This window comes from Echinops telfairi, unplaced genomic scaffold, assembly GCF_000313985.2.
Source record: "Echinops telfairi isolate 266 unplaced genomic scaffold, ASM31398v2 ScPeMD7_70;HRSCAF=299, whole genome shotgun sequence".
Classification (NCBI taxonomy): domain Eukaryota; kingdom Metazoa; phylum Chordata; class Mammalia; order Afrosoricida; family Tenrecidae; genus Echinops; species Echinops telfairi.
In genome coordinates this window covers 49614172-49632737 of record NW_022103968.1, presented here as the reverse complement: position 1 = coordinate 49632737, position 18566 = coordinate 49614172, and the positions used below count along the sequence as shown (strand labels likewise).

Below are 18566 nucleotides of genomic sequence, written 5' to 3'. Positions count from 1 at the left end.
AAACTGTTCCTACTAAATATGTATGGCCATTCTAAAAAAATTTTGTGATAGATCAATTAGTTTAAATTTTCTCAATTAGAATAACATGATAGGAATTATATAAACTCTAGGGTAAAGACCAGTTAATATAATGCTGAGCTAAGCTTTATATTTCAAACATAATCAAACAAAAGACAAGGATGTTTTTCCCCATATAAGATGTAAATATACACAACACTGCAAAGTATTTAAAGAACACAGATACATACATCTGTTGTTCTCTCTATAGTTTCCCTTTTCCACAATTTTGAGCCACTTTAAATCTGGAACCATGATGATGATTTAAAAAAATAATAAAATTAGCATTTCCTAAACTTTTTCATATACAATGCTGTCAACGTAAGAATCTTCTGGAACCTAAATAAGAGTAAGGTTTTTTAACTGACAAAATTACAGGATTGCTGTGTAAAAGTTTCAGGACCTTCTGTAGCATTTGTCATTTTTAAAATCGTGGTGGTTTCAACTTTAAAATACTTAGCCCTCCTATTTACTCTCCTGAAATTTTCTTCAACAAATATAAAATCGCTTTAAGGATCAACACTTATTGCCAGATTGACTATATGTAATCTGCTACCAGAGATACACATGCACTCTTAGACCAAAAACCAAGCCAAGCTCACTGCTATCCAATTGACACTGACTCATCACGACCCTACAGAGCAGGGTAGAACTACTGCTCCCATGATTTTCAGAGACTGTAACTGTTTACAAAAGTAGAAAGCACTGCTTCCTTCCACAGAGCGGCTAGTAGTTTTGAATGACTGACCTTGAGGATCAGAGACCAATGCAGCACTACACCACCATCAGGGCGCCTTCAATCTTAGAAATACTAGTCAAATCACTGGTCTTGAATTCAAAGGTCATTGAAGGAGATTATCTTATTGAGTAATTAATCGAGATAATAGTGGAAAGCTTTTCAATTCATCAGAAGCCGAAAAATCCCTCTGGAAATCACCAGGTTACAGGGTACTTGAAAAGGTTTGTGAAAAAGTGCCATTATCTTTTATTTCCATTTCTTTGCACACTTTTTGAAGCCTTTTCATATTTCATGAAATAGTCGCTCTTTTATCCCCTATTTTCAATGTCAAAAAGGAGGATATTTAGTAGTCAATATGAAGCGAAGGGCATTGAATTACTGGGAATTACGGAAGTTGTATGTGCACGAAGTGCTCATTGACAGGATAGTAAGATTTCAAATGATTCTGGAAACAAATTGAAGTGAAAAGGGAAAACCCTATGCTCTGACTTATGCTTACTTATTCTGGGAAATAAAAGGAGCGTTCAATGAACTATTTTGAAATTGAAATTGCTTTTGAGAGAACTAGAAGCAAAGGGGAACTGGACATAGAATTTGGAATAATATTTAGTAACAAATCAATACAAATTTTTCATTCTTACCGAACATAGTCAAAATATTCTTTGTGCTGGTTACGATAGAAAACAGCAAACTTAAGCATACGTCCTGCAATCACTTCGGCCTTCTCCAACAGCTGTGTTAGATGAACTTTTGAATAGTCTGAAAATAACAAAACATCTGTGATTAAGACAATAGCACCAAAATTATCAATTCAACTTCATCCTTAGGAAATTGCAGATGATTAAAGTTCACCTGTAGAGAGTTGGAAGTTACTTTCGTCTCGTGTAACACATTTTTCTTTCTACTAAATATTAGTAATGACCTTAGGATAGCCTTTCATTTTTTCACTTTTGGAAATGCTGGGACAATAATGTATCAATAAAAACCATGAATTCAGCAAAACCCAAATAATATATAATCAGCACCTTGCCAGGCGTTTTTCAATCAGTTGATAAATTGAATAAAATAAGTTTATAACCTGTAATCAATACCAAAGCTGAAAAGGACCAATTTTATCACTCATTTAATCTATTCTCTAAAATATAAGCCTATTAGGCTGGCACAGTAGATTGCAAGACAATCATTTTACTAATGTTTTACTAATGTAGCAAGTTAAAGCTTGTCAAAAGTTAATGTTTGTTTAATGTTCATATAGCTAGTAACTTAGAGACTAGGTTTTGAGGTTTTGTTGCTGCTCTTTGGGTAGAAAGGACTTCAAAATCTAAAGTACCAGTTTAATTTTGACAACTCTTTGGTTTGTAAATTTTGGGGAATTGTAATCAAACTTATGTACTTGAATTTAAGGGGGGGGGGGGTAAATCACTCATAGGATTAGTAAAATTTTCCAAAGAGAGGTAATTTAGCTGAAATGCACAATTTATTTGTTGACTCATTGCTTCAGTGGCTCAACAACTATTTACTTAAATTGGAACATACTATGTTTAGTAAGCACCATGCAAAATTAGATGATCACATTAAAAGATAAAAAGATATTCTCCCTTTCAATTAACCCATAGTCTAAGGAAAGAAATAAATACATAGATGATTCTATGTAACTTATTATGGTAAGTTTTATCAGGGACCTTGGTTGTTCGGTGCTTGCGTTCCATATGCGAGACCAGGGTCTATTTCTGGCCAATGCATCTCATGAGTAGCTACCACTCTGTGTCACTGGAAGCTTGTGTGTTGCTGTGACACTGAACAGGTTTTTTTAAAGGAGAAGCTTTTAGGCAAAGATGGACTAAGAAGACCTTGTGATATACTTCTGAATATTAAGTCATGAAAACTTCATGGATTACAGTGGTCTGTGTGGGCCTGGGCTGGACAGCATTTCTTTCTATTATATGTGGGGCACCACGAGTCAGAAAGCAGAGAACAACCATGATAAGTAGTAATGCTTTACGAGCTGGGTAAGCACAGGGATTTTATCTCTTGTCATAGACTAGAAGTAAATTAATTGTGATGTTCTTGAGGTTATACATTCTAACCTTGACCATTTTATTTCAAATACCTTGCCTCGTGCCTAGATTGAATTAGATGTCTAGATTAAAAGACAACATACATGAAGAAGGGTACTCACAGTTTAGAGTCTACACTATTGATAAAACTTGTGTAAAATCGTCTTTACATTATTTTTAAAAATGGAAACACATTTTAAACAGTGTAAATTCTCCCGGGATTGTTTCCCCTGGAAACAAAAAATGCAAACTAGTTTATAGAAAAATACTGTGACATATTTAAATGCTAGGATTGTCTATTATTTACTCCAAAGCTCCCTCAGAGAAATTATAAAATGTAGGTAAAGAGAAAGAAGGAGATGATCACTCTAAAAGTAATATGACATAAGGGTATATTCCTGTGTGTGTGTATGTCTAAATTTCTGAACTGGACATGTCAAGGGTTTTCCTTAAGCTAAAGAAGAAACATTTCATATCTTTCCCTAATGTTTTTTGTACTGGCAGGTGCAGATTTCTGAAAATAGCATGTAAAACAATGTCAAAAGAGACAGTGCTTACTTACATGCCTAATGTAGATGAAACCACCCTAGTAAAACAAAATGAAAGCAAATAGAAAAAAAAATGCACTAGAAAGAGGAAGCATAAAAAGATTCAGAAGGCCAGGGAAAGAGTCAATTCCAGTATGAAACATGTAAGAGAGGTAAAAGTTATGTCAGTGGAAAAAACTGGGGACTCTCCCTTAATGCAATATGGAAATCGGCAGATATTTCTTTATTGATTTTGGATCTAAAACTACTTGCATATTTCATGTCTTCTAAAATTAATTTTATCTTCCCTGAAATGTGTCAGACAACAAATGTGATAAGAAAGTTTCATTGGCAGTATTATTTTTCTGCCAAATAGATCTTACAATTGGTCATATCTTAGATATGAATAAATAGATTATTAAAGGCATGATTACTCTTGTTCTCAGGCAATGACATCCTTACCAAACACAGATGTTACACTGCTAGATAAATCTTTGGTAACGTCTTTGTAGAATAAAAAAAATTTTAATGGTTGAAAATAAAATAAAATTTACAGGAAAGTAAAGTAAAATTTCATCCAATCAATATACCAATATAAGAAGTTCTATACTGAGTTTGAGATTGAGAAAATAGAACATATTGAGATAAAGTGGTTGCTGCGCATGCACTGAGTCTAAAATAATGTGAAGTGTGAAACCAAGGGAAAGAAAAAGTTAATTTATCTGAAGCTGGGGAAAGTTGCTAAGCAACCTGCAATAAGTGAGGCGAGTTGTTTTCAAGGCTTTTTCTGCAAGCTCCTTAATGTTGAAACAAACATTAAGCCTTTCTCTACAATTGTTTGTGGGAAGCAAACATCTAGACAAAGGAGAGGAAACAAAGACAGACGGAGATGGAGGTGGAAACTGCTGTTTTAAGTAGATATCTCTGCATCCCTCCACCCCAAACCCCAACCCTACTGACACGGAGTCCATTTTGACTCATGGTGCCCTTAGTGTTTCTGAGACGAAATCTTCGTGGGCAGACAGTTCCGTCTTTCTCCAGCAGAGGAACTGATGGGTTTGATCTGGGAACCTTGTGGTTAGCCCAATGTTGAATCCAGACTGCCACCAGACAGCCTTTTCGACATTTATCAAAATGCTGACTTATTTAGCATCACTGCTGTATAAATGCTCAATAAATGATTGTTTCTTGAATGAGTAATTAAAACAAGTGAAGGAAATGATGGTAACCTTCACAGTCTGTTGAAATAAAGGGGACAGCTATCTACATCAGACATCCCAATGCTTATACAGACACACACACACAAAACTGTCCTAAAGACAGCTCTTCTCAGCAATTCCAGACCTTAAGTGAAAAAACCTAACAGCATTTTGAGGCATTTATTGAGATCTATCCCCAACCTTAAATTAGAGAAAATCCTGACTTGCTTCTTTCAGTTTCTAGGAAAATTAAGAGGGTAAAAAGCTCAACTCTCTCAAGATGAAATTCTAAATAGATGTTGAGTATATTTCAAACTGAATCAATTTTTATTTGCCAAACGTTCTCTTTGAAAAATCACACTATGAATGCAGCAAAGTAACTTGATGCCATGACCCAGCGTTTTGGAACTAAGAACCTCATCTCCATCCAATTGATAAGTGTATAACTTATTCTGCTATAGAATGTTACCGGCAATGCAAAAACAACTAATACCATACATATCAACTGAAGATTATACAAAAAATGAATATTTCTGTAATTAGTTTTCCCAAGAGCTATCTTCATTTCTATATGTGTACTTTGTTCTCTTACCCGCTGTGCAGAATTCTATAATTTCACTCCATTCAGACACGACGTAGTCACCATCAACTTGTTTTGAGGCGGTCTGCACTGCTACTGTATACTCAGTTCTTGGGCTCAAAAACCAGTGTCCACGGACAGTCATAGGCAAGGGCACAGCTTTTGCCACCAATTTTGTTGGGACATCCTAAAACAGGGATGGGATGGAGGTGGGTGTGGAGGAAGAAAAGGAGGTAGTTAATTTAAGTAACATAACGAGTGAATTTATCCACTTTTTCTTTATATGTGGAAACTAAAGCATGACTGGCTGACATGCTCCAAATTCATAAAGTTAATTAATGATATAAAAATACTTGAATTTCAGATCTATTGATTTCTACTACAGCATTCTTTGTAAACAGCCCTGAGTGATTAAGTGCTCAACTGCTAACTAAATGGTTGGCAGTTCTAACCCACCAGCGACTCTGTGGGAAAAAGACCCAGCAGTCTGCTTCCACAGAGGCTTACAGACTTGGAAATCCTCTGGTGCAATTCTATTCTGTTTTATAGGGTTTCTAAGGAATAAACTTGACTGCAATGGATAAATGATAAAACTTGAAAGAGTAAAATAAAAAGAGATACAATTTAATAGATTTAGTATTTGAAAATATTACATTTTCTTAACTTATACTATGTGCTAATTTTACCTGGATAATGCTAATAAATATTTTATAAGAAAATGCTTTTTAGTTATAAAGTTTAAAAACAGAAAAGACTAAAGTAAGTATTTTAAAATTTAAAAAATCAGTTTTACCTTCTAATGAGGTAAAATTTGTTTCATATGTATTCAGGTATATGTAGCCAAGAAAAGTTTGGGTTTTTCTTTTTTTTTTTAATTATTTTATTGGGGGCTTGTATAATTCTTATCACAATCCATACATCCATCCATTGTGTCAAGCACATATGTACATTTGTTGCCATCATCATTCTCAAAACATTTGCCTTCTACTTGAGCCCTTAATATCGGCTCCTCATTTTTCCCCCTCCCTCGCCACTCACCCTCCCTCACGAACCCTTCATAATTCATAAATTATTATTTTGTCATACGTTACACTGTCCGACGTCTCCCCAGCCCTCTTCTCTGCTGTCCATCCCCTAGGGAGGAGGCTATACGTAGATTCTTGTAATCAGTTCCCCCTTTCTACCCTACATTCCCTCCACCCTCCAGGCATCGCCATTCTCACCACTGGTCCTGAAAGGGTCATCCGCCCTGGATTCCCTGCCATTCCAGTTGGTATCTGTACTAATGTACATCCTCTGGTCTAGCCAGATTTGTAAGGTAAAATTGGGATCATGATAGTGGGGGGAGGAAGCATTTAAGAACTGGAGGAAAGTTATATGTTTCATCGTTGCTACCCTGCTTACCAGTAAGATCGTTAAACCGGCTGGTTGGATAAGCACTGTATTTCTAAGATATGACAACCTAAAGGTAGAGTAGGAAAAGGGTCCATTCTTGACTTATTCATCATTAATATTGGATATTTCACAGCTGATACAAGAAGGCAATTGTCAAAAATTGAATATCCATCAGTAGAGAGCATAAATCAGAAATGGGCTAAGGAAAGAATAATGACTGATCTCTTTCATTTATCTTTAGTATGCATATTTTTTGTTTATCTTTAGTATGTATAATTACATTTCTAATAAAATGCAAAATTTCTAGAAAAGACAATTCTTCCAAAAGAGTTCCCACGTTAACTCTATCAAGGATACTCAACCCAGGTAACTGTCCTCTCTCTCTAACTGTCCTGGAATGCGGTAAGCATCAGGCACTCAGAGGGCTAGTTCGACCCTGTCCTGTAGGCTAGAAGCAACTGGATGGCAGTGAGGAGGAGGAGTAGATTGTCAGGTACAGGAGTGAATATCAGAGAAGTGTTATATATTTAAATATATTTAAATATCTAAAGATTAGTATTTCTATCCTCAATAAACAATAGTATCAAATCAATATTCCTGACCTGTAAATCTATTTGTTCTTTAATTTATCTTTTTAACTGGTCTAAATACATAAAACCGATAACACTTTTCCATTTTGATGTCTCTATGAGTCCTGATTTTACTTTTTCTTTGAAATTGTCTTTTAACAATCTGCATGGGATAGGGTTTTAAAAATCACATATAATTTTTTCCCCTCAAACATCAAGTACACTTCATAAGTCATTTTTCCTTTTAAATCATTCTCATATTTAATATAATTTTTAAAGATGCATTTGAATATGATTTTGTATAATTAGAATCCACAGGTTATTGTAATGTTTCAATGTGTTAGGATTTTACCTTGTGTTTAAATTTATTAGAGTTCTTGTTCTCTTTCTTGTTGAGGTCAATGAAGTAATGTGTAATACGGTCCTTTGATTTTGCATCCATTTCCCATGAAATCTTGAATGAGTCACATGTAATGTTGCTTATTTTTATGTTATGTGGCACAGGAAGTTCTTCCATCTCAGCTATACCACTGTCTTGTGATTTGTTCCCTGAAAGAAAATAATGCACAGCGTTAGTTTCCAAATAACAGAATTTCCAGTGAGCAAGGTTATTAGCTGTATACATATTTCTGAACTTAACTATGTCATTGCTGGCTCTTTTATTTCATTTTGTTCATGAAGCAATTTATATGCTAATTATATATAACTCTTATGTGTATATATATATACATATATATCTGCTAAATAACTCTTAAAGTCTTCATAAAACTTTAAAAAATAGCTAGCATAGTCCTCTGCCTTTTCAATGTACCTTTCTAATATATGCTTTCAAATAAAAACAAAAACAAAAAACTCCATTTTTCTGATATATAGAAAAGTAAATTTACGTGGTAGATTCCCTTGGAAAAGCCCCAAGAAACCCATTTTTCTTATAAATAGTACCAGATATTTTAATATAGAAAACTTCATAAATGTTGATCCAAACCAAACTCACTGACATTAAGTCAATTCCGTTTCATAGTTCCCATAGAGGACAGTGTAGAACTGTTAGGGAGGCCACAGGAGGGCTGGGACGTCCATTAACGCATGCCCAGTGGTCCGAGCTACGGAAACAAAGCAGTGGCACACTGCACATGCTCAGAGGTGCAGATTTCCCGCCGGGTATGCATGAGTGGGTGCTACACCTGGATTGGCCCACCTAGGCCAGGTGAATTCAATTCAGCCAATGGGGTCGACCAGGGGTTGTCCACCACGCCTCCCCGTGCAATCATTGAAAAGGCAGGAGCCTGGAGTCAACCAAAGGACTTTGCGTGACTCTGCCAGGAGCAGCTTCCAGACAGGCTGCATGTTCGGGAGGAGCCCTGCGGGTGCCTGTGTAAACCTGAAACTTCTTCTAACGCTCATAAAACTCACTTGGATCACAAACCAGGCTTCGGTGTGAATTATTTCTCACGCGGAGCCAAGGACCGAGGTATATCTATCCCCAGAGAGATCTAACAGAACCTCCCCTTTGGGTTTCCAAAACTGTGTAACTAACGCTTTATGGGAGTAGAAAGCCTCATCTTTCTCCTGCAGTGGTTTCACACTGCTGACCTTGCGGTTAGCAGCCCAACACAGAACCCATGGCTTTGCTGTCCAGAAGAACATAGGATTTCCAAGGCTGTAATCTTCAGAGACGCAGAGTGCCACATCTTCTTCCGGAAGAGCAGTTGGTGGGTTTGACCACTGACCTTTTTGGTTAGCAGGTAAGTACTTTACCACTGCACCACCTGGGCTTCTATGACAGTTCACAGGGTCCAGTTGACTAAAGGAAATGTTTCGTTTTTCCCCAAAAACCCTTATTAGGAGGTAATCCAGATATCGTACCATTCCATAGTTCAATCACATCAAGCAGTACTGTACAATTACTACCACAATCAGTTTTAAAACATTCTCTTTCTTCTTGAGATATTTCTTGAGGAAATATCTTAAGAAATCTGTGGGGTTATCAAAAACAAGCTATAAAGTATCCCTTATGTTCCCCTTTTAAATAATATGTAAACAGTGCATAACTGTTTTATGTATATAAATAATAAAACCAAAACAGCACTTAGTCAATGCTGACTCACGGCAACTCGCTGTGGATCTCTAAGACTGCTTCCAGGAGTAGAAAACCTAGCGGTTCTCCCTCGGAGAGCTGATGGCTTCAAACTGCCAACCATGTGGATCGCAGCCCAATGCTTAACCACTACACAGCCAAGGTTGCTCATAAAAATAATACTAAAGACTATCCAATTACAAGTTATGTCAAGATTACTCTAGGAAATGTTCTATATGAACTGCCATTCTGACTATTCCAATTAAAAAACTCTTAAAGAATTAATGTGACTCCAGGTTACTTGAATGATTGGTCTCTACGTTCCCAGGGAAAGTAAATGCCAACAGCTTGGCTTACAAGTGTACAGCAGGATATGATGAATGACTGAACAAAAAGGGAAAATATAGACTTATGTATTAGAACCAAATGTTACTTATTTTCCTTTCCCACTTCACTTTCTCCCAATCCGACAAAATGCCTAGTCACTTCAGAAGAGAATAAACTACACGTAATTGCCATTCATATGAGAAAAAGTAAACAGCAGGTTTCTCTGATAGAATAAAATAAAAACGGTGCTCGACAAAAAGGAAAACAACAATGAATGCCATCTCACTTCCAGGTGAGACTGTCCTCTCTTCTCTCCCATCAATCATGGATATAAACGTTTGACAATTTCCACCTTTATTATATCTTTAACCCATGTAGTCTCAAGCTGCGCTGCAGCCAGAGAAGCCAGATGGTAATTGAAAACTAATTTCAAAATAACTTCTGTGCTTTTATTTCTTGAACAGTATTTCTTAAACTCCTTTTATCTTTTCCATGTACTTCCTTCATACACCAGTTTCTTCAAATGCTCTCTACAACAGAACTCCCAGGAAGAATACTCTTGATCTTTCTCTTTCTTCCTTAGTTTCATAAAGGTCCCAAATTACTTCTGGCCTGAAACTTTCCAGAAGTCAAAGGAAGGAAAGAAATCAAATGCAAACCTCTCTCTTGATCTTGGTAAAGGGAAAAGCTAAAAAGCACTCTAACACGAATAATGTTTGTCCGATTTAGAAAAACTCACATTCCAGCCTATCGTCCTGATTGCGTTATCTTTTTGTTCTGAACCAGTTTTATCAGCATATAATTCACATATCATGCATTCCAAAAGTTTAAGCACATTAAAAAGGGCTGTATAATCATCATCACAATCAATTTTAGGACATTTCTATTTGCTTGTACTCATGGTTAGTTCCCCATTTCCTCCCAACCTCCCCCGCCCTGGCCCTGGGAAACTACTAATCCCGTTATTATCTCTCTAGATTTACCTATTTGGAATTTCATATACAGAAAAACATACAAAATCAAAACAAACAAAAAAAACCCCTAACGATATAATAAAAGAGAAAACTCTCAATCAAAATGAAAAGTAGAAAGCATTAAAAACTGGAACAAATACGCATTGAATCAAAAGGGATCTCAAATGACTAGTGTCACATTTAACCCAACTACATCTGCAGTCTGTAATCCACCCTACATTGCACTCTGTCTGCTAACAAGGAAATTCCCACCCTAGTCCATCATCAGAGGGAATTCACAGGAGGCTTACTGCACTGTGGGGACTCTGCGAATCGATTTTGGACTTTCGCTATCATCCATAGCCTTCTGCAAAAGAGTGTTCAGAATTTAAGCTCTGATTGCAGTTATCTTTAAAACATCAGTACTGCTAATGAAAAGCATTTTAGACTCTACTGGCAGACCTTTCTGTCAAATTCATTTGTGGTAGACTTGTTCGTGGCCTCAAGTCAGTTCAGAGCAACACTGTGTTCCTGTGCTATTCTCACAATTATTGCTATGTTTAGGCCCATCCTAGCCACTGTGTCAGTCCATCTCATTAAGGAGGTTCCTCTTTTTTGCTGTTCCTCCACCCTACCAAGCATGATGCTCTTTTCCAGGGACTGGTCTCTCTTGATAACATGTCTAAAGTATGTGAGAAGTTTCATTATTCTTCCATCTTAAGAGCATTCTGGCTATCCTTATTTCAAGACAGATTTTTTTCTTCTTCTTCTCATGGCAATCTATGGTACTTTCAGTAGTCCTTGTCAGCACAACAGTTAAAATGCATTGATTCCTGATTTGACAGCTCGTCAATGCAACTTTGATGGATGATCTCTAGCAAAATTTGCTTGCATGTGATATTAATGCTATTGTTCAATAATATTCACATTCTGTTGGGTCACCTTTCTTTTAAGTAGATACAGACTTGATCTCTTCCAGTTGGTTGGTCTTCCAAATTCTTGGTAAAGATTAGTGAGTGCTTCCAGTGCTCCGTCAGCTTGTTGAACATTTCAGGTGGCATTCCATCAATTCCTAGAGCTTTGTTTTTGGATAATACTCTCAGCGCAGCTTGGGTTTCTTTCCTCAACACTGTCAATTCTTGATCATATGCTACCTTTTGAAATGTTTGAATGTCCACCAGTTCTCTTTTGTACCCATAACTCTGTGTGCCTTCCATTTTCCTTATATGCTTCCTGCTTCACTCAGTATTTTGCCTCAAGTCTTACAATGTGAGGCATGCATTTTGTATTGTTTGTTCAGCTTGCTATGTACTGAACATGTTCTTTCTATTTACTTTTCTAACTGGAGGTCTTAGCACAGCTGATTATAATACTTTGAGCTGCCCTTTGAAACTTTCTGCTCAACTCTTGCACTTCATCGTTTCTTCCAGTTGCATTAGCTACTCTACAATTAAAGTTTCAGAGTCTCGTCTGACATCCACTTTTTTTCCTATCTTTTCTGTCTTTATAATAACCTTTTGCTTCCTTTGTGTGTACTGTTCTTGGTGTCACCCCATAGTTCCATCAGGTCTTCTGTCATTGTGTGTTCAATATTCTTGTTCAAGCCTATTCTTGAGCATTATAGCTATGCCTATATTATTCCACAAAAATTGAGGCATAAAGTATCAAAATTTTTATAGGCTCCTATAGACAAAAATGAAGTAACATTACATTTGATTCCATTTAATGAAAATAGAACTTCAATAGATTAATCTTACCTAATATATTATATTTTGCCATTTAAGCTTCCATTATTGTTATTCATTAAATCACAAATATTCTATTGCCATGCATTTTATATTGTTCCTTCTAAATGCTCAAATTTCAATAAAAATGTCATTTGGTTAAAATGTAAACATTTTTGTTAAAATCATATTTTTGCTGTGATGCAAATAAAGTTCAACCCTATAAAGGATTGATTATATCAAGAATTTTCATTTTCAAGGTAGTAATCATAATCCAAGTCTTTTAAAAAATCACTGGATGAACTACTAACTTTCCTATTTGGGTAGATCAATTAAAATTTTAATTTTAACTAATCTTATAATCAGTTTATAAGTAAGTTCCTTTTCACACTCTGTGAATCAGTTTTCAATTAATGAAGACTTTGTGATAAGTCACAAATGATTCCAGCTTTAAAACTGATGAAACAACAGTGGTCCACATGACAATGACAAATGGAAAAAACTGACTGCCATTGAGTTGATACTGACTCATAGCAACCTTAGGACAAGATAGGACTGCTGCTGTCGGTTTCTGAGAGTCATGCATTATGGCAACAGAAAGCCTCATCTTTCTCCAGCAGAGCAGCTGGTGGTTATGAACCACTGACCTTGCAGTTAACAGCCAAATGCATAACCAGTATGCCACCACTAATATTCAATTATCAGCCAAATCACTACTTTCCAAATGCAACTTACATATCTTCCTTAGTAGGATACCTTTTGGGGGTTATTCTAAATATATATATATATATATACACACATACATATATATATACATATATATATATTTAAGGCTAAATGACTAACATCCATGGTTACACTGATGATTAGTAATACTCAATATAGAACTAGAAGCTCACGTTTACATTAGAGGTGGTTTAAATAAATGGTTTCACACACCTTGTCTAAAATATGAAAGTTGCTTTTGAAAACAAACATTTCAAAAGAACTATTTCTAACAACAATTATGAAATACATGATAAAAACATTGCAAATTTTATGTATTTTCTTTCCTCACAGAACTTGCATTGCCTTATTAAAGAATGCTCTAGATATTTTTAAAACAAATTTGTGGAGATAGAACTCATATCCTATACAATTCACCTCACACCACAGGCAATAATTAACTTAATATGGATCGAAGATATAAAGTTAAGTGCTTAAACCACACAACTTTTAAAGGAGGAAAGAAACTAAAAACTGTTACCAACTTTTATTTTCTTTCCAAAGTTCTAGTGATAAAAATATCTGCTAAGTGGGTAAGATGATATAATGGATATTATACATGCGTGTATAGATATCTATTTAATGACTTCTGTTACAAAATCAGATATGTAACCGACTGGGAGAAGTCCATTACTTCTCATAAAGCCTGAATAAGCTACAGTACTTTTAAAGCCAGGAAGGAAAAACTAATTAAGACAGTAATGAAACTCAAAACAGTAACCACAGCAAAATATGGGGACTGTTGTCTGGCTTATTTACAATAAATTTTCTAAATAAAAATACTTTAAATGGTAATACTAATTATTAATTATTTAGGGAACTTTTAGGGGAAGGGCACACAAAACAATCACTTGTTATGTCTATACTAGTAACTGACACATACTGTTTTTTAACCTATTTTTGTTAAGACTATATCGTGAACATTTTCCTCTTTATATTTAATTTAGTGACAATTGTAAAATTCTGGGATATTCTAATAATTAGTCACCTTAATAAGTGTAGGCTGTTTCCATGTTTTTCCAGTGGTATTTGAGTCAACATTATTCTGTGAAAATTTTGGTGCATATTTCGGATTATCTTTAGATAAAGTCCTAACATTGCAATTTTTGGATCACATTTTATTTCCAATAATTTGCATTGTGCCCTTATCGATGTTGTATATGGTTTTTTAAAGCATCTATGTGTTTGATGGCCAAAATATACAATAAAAATCCTGAAATTTTCTTTTGCCTTAAAATGTACTTCTAAGATGGAATTTTTCTTTAAATTTTTATTTGAAATAATTGTTGTTGAAGAACATTGACTATATCATGGACTTCTAGAAGAATGAACAAATCTGTCTTGGAGGGTGTTACAATTCAACTTTCAAGGGACAAGGAGTCCCTGAGTTACAAAGGAAATATGTTCCTCAATGTGTCTTTAAATCAGATTTGTGGGTAAGTTACAATAGGTACATAAGGTTGGGTTTTGTTTAGTCTTACTTTAACACAAAAAAGGTTGGAAGCTTTTACAGTGATTCAAACGTGGTATGCTCAACAAGAGGAAGTGATTTTAAGGAAGAATCTGTCCTAACTTGAGGTTGATTCAATCATTTCGAAGTGAAAGCAGCAAGTTGACAGAACACTCAAGGTCAAGTAGGGGTTTATCTGTAAGTTGAATGATTGCAACCTGGTACTTACTGTATTAGGGAAATAGTTCTACAGAAGACCATCTGGCACCTAAATATTAAGACAACTTGCCCTTTCTGGCAAAGCAATCTACGTTGTCAAAAGCAGTGAAAAGTGACCACCCTGGAGCTTCAAGTCTGAAGCACAAGACATACATTTTTGAAAGAATCTGAATGTGGTTAATTTTCAATGCTCATGGATTTTCACATTTTGAGATTTATTTGAACTGAGCAAATGTGTTTATCTCTATGGTGGTCAACCTCATATAAATTATTTTAGTCAGAAATAATCACAAAATTCTGCTGCCACTGACATTAGAACCAGAACAAGATCAAAGCTTCATGCTCCTATTGGTAGGTTTCTCTCTCTTAGCAATCCATATTCAGTATTAAGTTCCAAGTTAAATTGTCGAATAGATATTAAATTGGATGTGATCACTGTCCTTAAATTGAACTAAAGCACAAGTGAGAAACAAATGAAAAATTGATGATCATCCAGTATCCACTGTAAAGTTAAATTACTCAGTGTATGCATGTATTTAACCTAATCGGTGACTAAATAGCAATTTTATTAGTCACCTTTCCTTATAAAGGACAAACGACATCAGCAATGATAAATGAAAGCATGTTAAACAAGTCTTAAAGATGAAGTTTGTTTCTTTAAGTGCTATTTTCTTATGCATCTGTATTCATTAAATTAAGGGTTCCATAATCTTATGCTCACATCAAGCATATTTTTTTATCTAGAAACTCAAATCTCTCCTGATAATTCCCTGCAACAGAGCAATGAATTGGAGTGTCTAGTATAATTAGAAGTACATTGTAGTATGTACAGATGTACAGAAAAGCTCAGTATCTGGTCCAAGTTCTCTCAATGACATAGTGTCTGGCCTCTGTTAATTCACTGTCTCTCCTATTTAAATGGAGGGTTCTTGTCAATGTGTCCCACTCTTTTTGGTGACCTTTTGATTTTTGAGAAACTTAAATTACAAAAAGGAGAATTGAGAAGTATTTACTAATTATCGACTCTTCTACTTCCTATATTTTTGCCATTTTATAAAAACTAGGACCACTGCCATCAAGTCATTCAGACTCAGTGACACTCTACAGGGTTTCCAAAGCTTTACAAATCTTCATGGGAGCAGATCGTTTTATCTTTATCCCGTGGAGCAGCTGGTGAGTTTGAGCCTCAGCTCCTAGTAGTGAGCAATCCAAAGACTTAACAGACAGCACACCACCAAGACTCCTTTCTTTTTATGAAAACCTCATCCAGGCATTGCCGGGTTAAGTAAAAGTGGGAGTGGGTAAGAGACTTAGCTATTTATTTTGTTGGTTATTAGCAATTGAAGACAAAAAAGGGGGAGGATGAAAGAAAGAAGAATCTGTATTCAACTTAGGACCTAAACTTATTTTTGCTCCACGGATCCTTTTCTCCACGGCTACAGAGGGTAAAGGGCCTAGATGGGGCAAATATTTGACACGCTTGGCTCAGCTGAAAACTAAGCATTGGAGGCTTGAGTACACTGACAAGCATCCTGGGAGAAATACTTGGCATTCCACGTCTGAAAAGTCATCCACTGAAAACCTTACGAAGCATCATTGGATCACCATGAGTGGGAATGGACTTGGTGGCAACAGGTTAGGAACTTAAAACCCACTGCCAGAGAGCCCATTTTGACTCATCTCGACCTATACATAGGGCAGAACTGTCTCTGTGGGTTTCTGAAACTACAGAAGTGAAATTAATATTCAGGGATCCACATTTGTATGGGCTTCTTCCTTTGTCCAATACATAACTTCTTAATTTTAATCATGTGCTTTTTAAAAATAAAGGTTGAGGCCCCACAGTATTTTTATCTACACATCCAGAGTAGGTATAACTTTCTTTTTCACGGAAAAATATTTATCCATTCAAACATAAATGAGACAAAATCTTGCCATCCTTACTTTTAAGGAACATCTTTTCACAGTTCATGGTAAACTGAATATTCTCCACTACCATTATAATTCAAAGACATTCCTTCTCCTTAGGTTTTCTTATTCACTATCCAGATTTCCTCTGCATACAAAATGATTGAAAATACCATGACTTGGGTCAGGTGCACCCTAGTCCTCAAAGTGACATTTGCATTTTCTAACACTTCAGAGGTCTTTGGTAGCAAATTCGTCCAGTGCAGCATAGCTCTTTATTTCTTCTTACCTAGGCATTGATTGTGGGTTCAAATAAAACGAAACTCTTAGCAATTTCAACCTTGTCTTGATTTCTCGGGATGCTGCATCTTAGTCCAGTTGAGGTTTTGTTGTCTCTAAGTTGAAATTGAATCCATAATGATGCCTGTAGTCTTTCATCTCCACCAGCACTTCAAGTTCCCTTCAGTAAGCAAGGTTGTGTCATCTGGATACTGCAGGTTATTAACAAACCTTGCTCCAATTCTGATGTTCCATTCCTCACGTAGTTCAGCTTTTCAACATACACTGACTAAGTATGGAGCAGTATACCCTTGTTTTGAAAGATGAGTGGGGATGTCACCCTTTGGTCTCCCCCACATTCTCATCCTTGCCACACACTAAACATATTCACTTCCATCACACAATTGCCAAAATCTTATATTAACCCTAAGTGCAAAATCTCATCTTCTGAATGATACTTTAAGGCATATTTTACCCCGGAACAAAATTCCTCTTCATCTGTAAACCTGTGAAATCTAGAATATAAGTTATCTGTTTCCAAAGTACAATGGTAGAACAAGTAAGTACAGGCAGAATTTCCATTTCACGTGAGAGAAACTAGGGAAAGAAGGACTAGCACAAACCGACCATGTTCAAACAGAGTAAATTACATTAGCACTCAGGGCCAGGTAAGTTTGGGAACCTGTGACCTAGAGCCTTACTGCACATTTTAAATAGTCTGCTGCAAATTATTAACCAAAGGCTCTGAAACTAGATGTAGAATTATGACCACAAATTAAGTTATAAAATAACTGTTATGAATTAAAAGACTGTTTGCCAAATATTACCTTTAAATTGGCACAAGCAACCAATATGGTTTCTAACAAAGTCAAAGGGAAACAGTAACCGTGAATTGTACTGTATTGTTAATTTCCTACTTACGATATGCAATTCAATAAGTAGATAAAACTCTGCATTCAGAAAATTACAGCACTATTTGGAATACATACACAAATAATTCTCAATAGTGAGTGAACAAAACATGTGACTACCTTGAGGACTTTAAATAATTAAAAAACAATATAAGCAATTGAAAAATCTGATGTTTGGCAAAAGACTAGCACTGTAATAAAATGCCAACAAAGAAAGAATGCAATAAAAGCGTATCAGTGAAACAGAGACTAAGTCGCTGCCGTCAAGTTGGTGCTGACTGATAGGGACTCTAGAACAGGGTATAATTATGAGTCTCAGGCATTGTAACTCTTCATGGGAATAGAAAGTCTTAGCTTTCTCTTGAGTGGTAGCTGGTGGTTTCGAACTGCTGATCTTGCAATTAGAAGCCCAAAGAATAAGGAAATAATAATAAAAAAAGAAAAATATCTTACATGAAAAATAGATTATCATCAACTTTCCTTTTGATCCCATAGCCAACACATGTAGATTTTCCATGTAGAAAACCACATGGACAAAAGAGAGCTGCCATGCCATGATAACATGAATAAAGTATCTACAACAAACTGAGATGGTTTATTGTTTATGCCATCAAAACTCTTTCTTAAACAAAACCCAAAACCCTTTTACTTATGTTTTATTTACTGTTCAAAGGCATTTAGCTGTGTCGCTGAAACCTAACAAACTATGGACAACATTGTAAGAATGGGATTTCCCCAGGATGGATGAGCCCTATAGGACCAGTGGTGTGAGTGGCAAAACAGGGAGGGTGGAGGGAGAGTGGGTAGGAAAGAGGGAACCAATTGCATGG

General features: G+C 35.8%; 1 protein-coding gene across 3 annotated transcripts in view; it reads right to left on the bottom strand.

Annotated features, from left to right (window-relative positions):
* PHYHIPL (phytanoyl-CoA 2-hydroxylase interacting protein like) overlaps nucleotides 1-18566 on the bottom strand; it is an 85015-nt gene that overhangs the window by 6847 nt on the left and 59602 nt on the right. For all 3 annotated transcript variants that reach the window (XM_045291630.1, XM_045291629.1, XM_004701100.3), the window contains exons 2-4: nucleotides 7476-7672; nucleotides 5172-5346; nucleotides 1438-1555 (exon numbers count right to left, since the gene is read on the bottom strand). In XM_045291630.1, the coding sequence (XP_045147565.1) occupies nucleotides 1438-1555; nucleotides 5172-5346; nucleotides 7476-7640 (458 nt within the window). In that variant the 5' untranslated portion in view covers nucleotides 7641-7672. The remainder of the gene's footprint in view (nucleotides 1-1437; nucleotides 1556-5171; nucleotides 5347-7475; nucleotides 7673-18566) is intronic.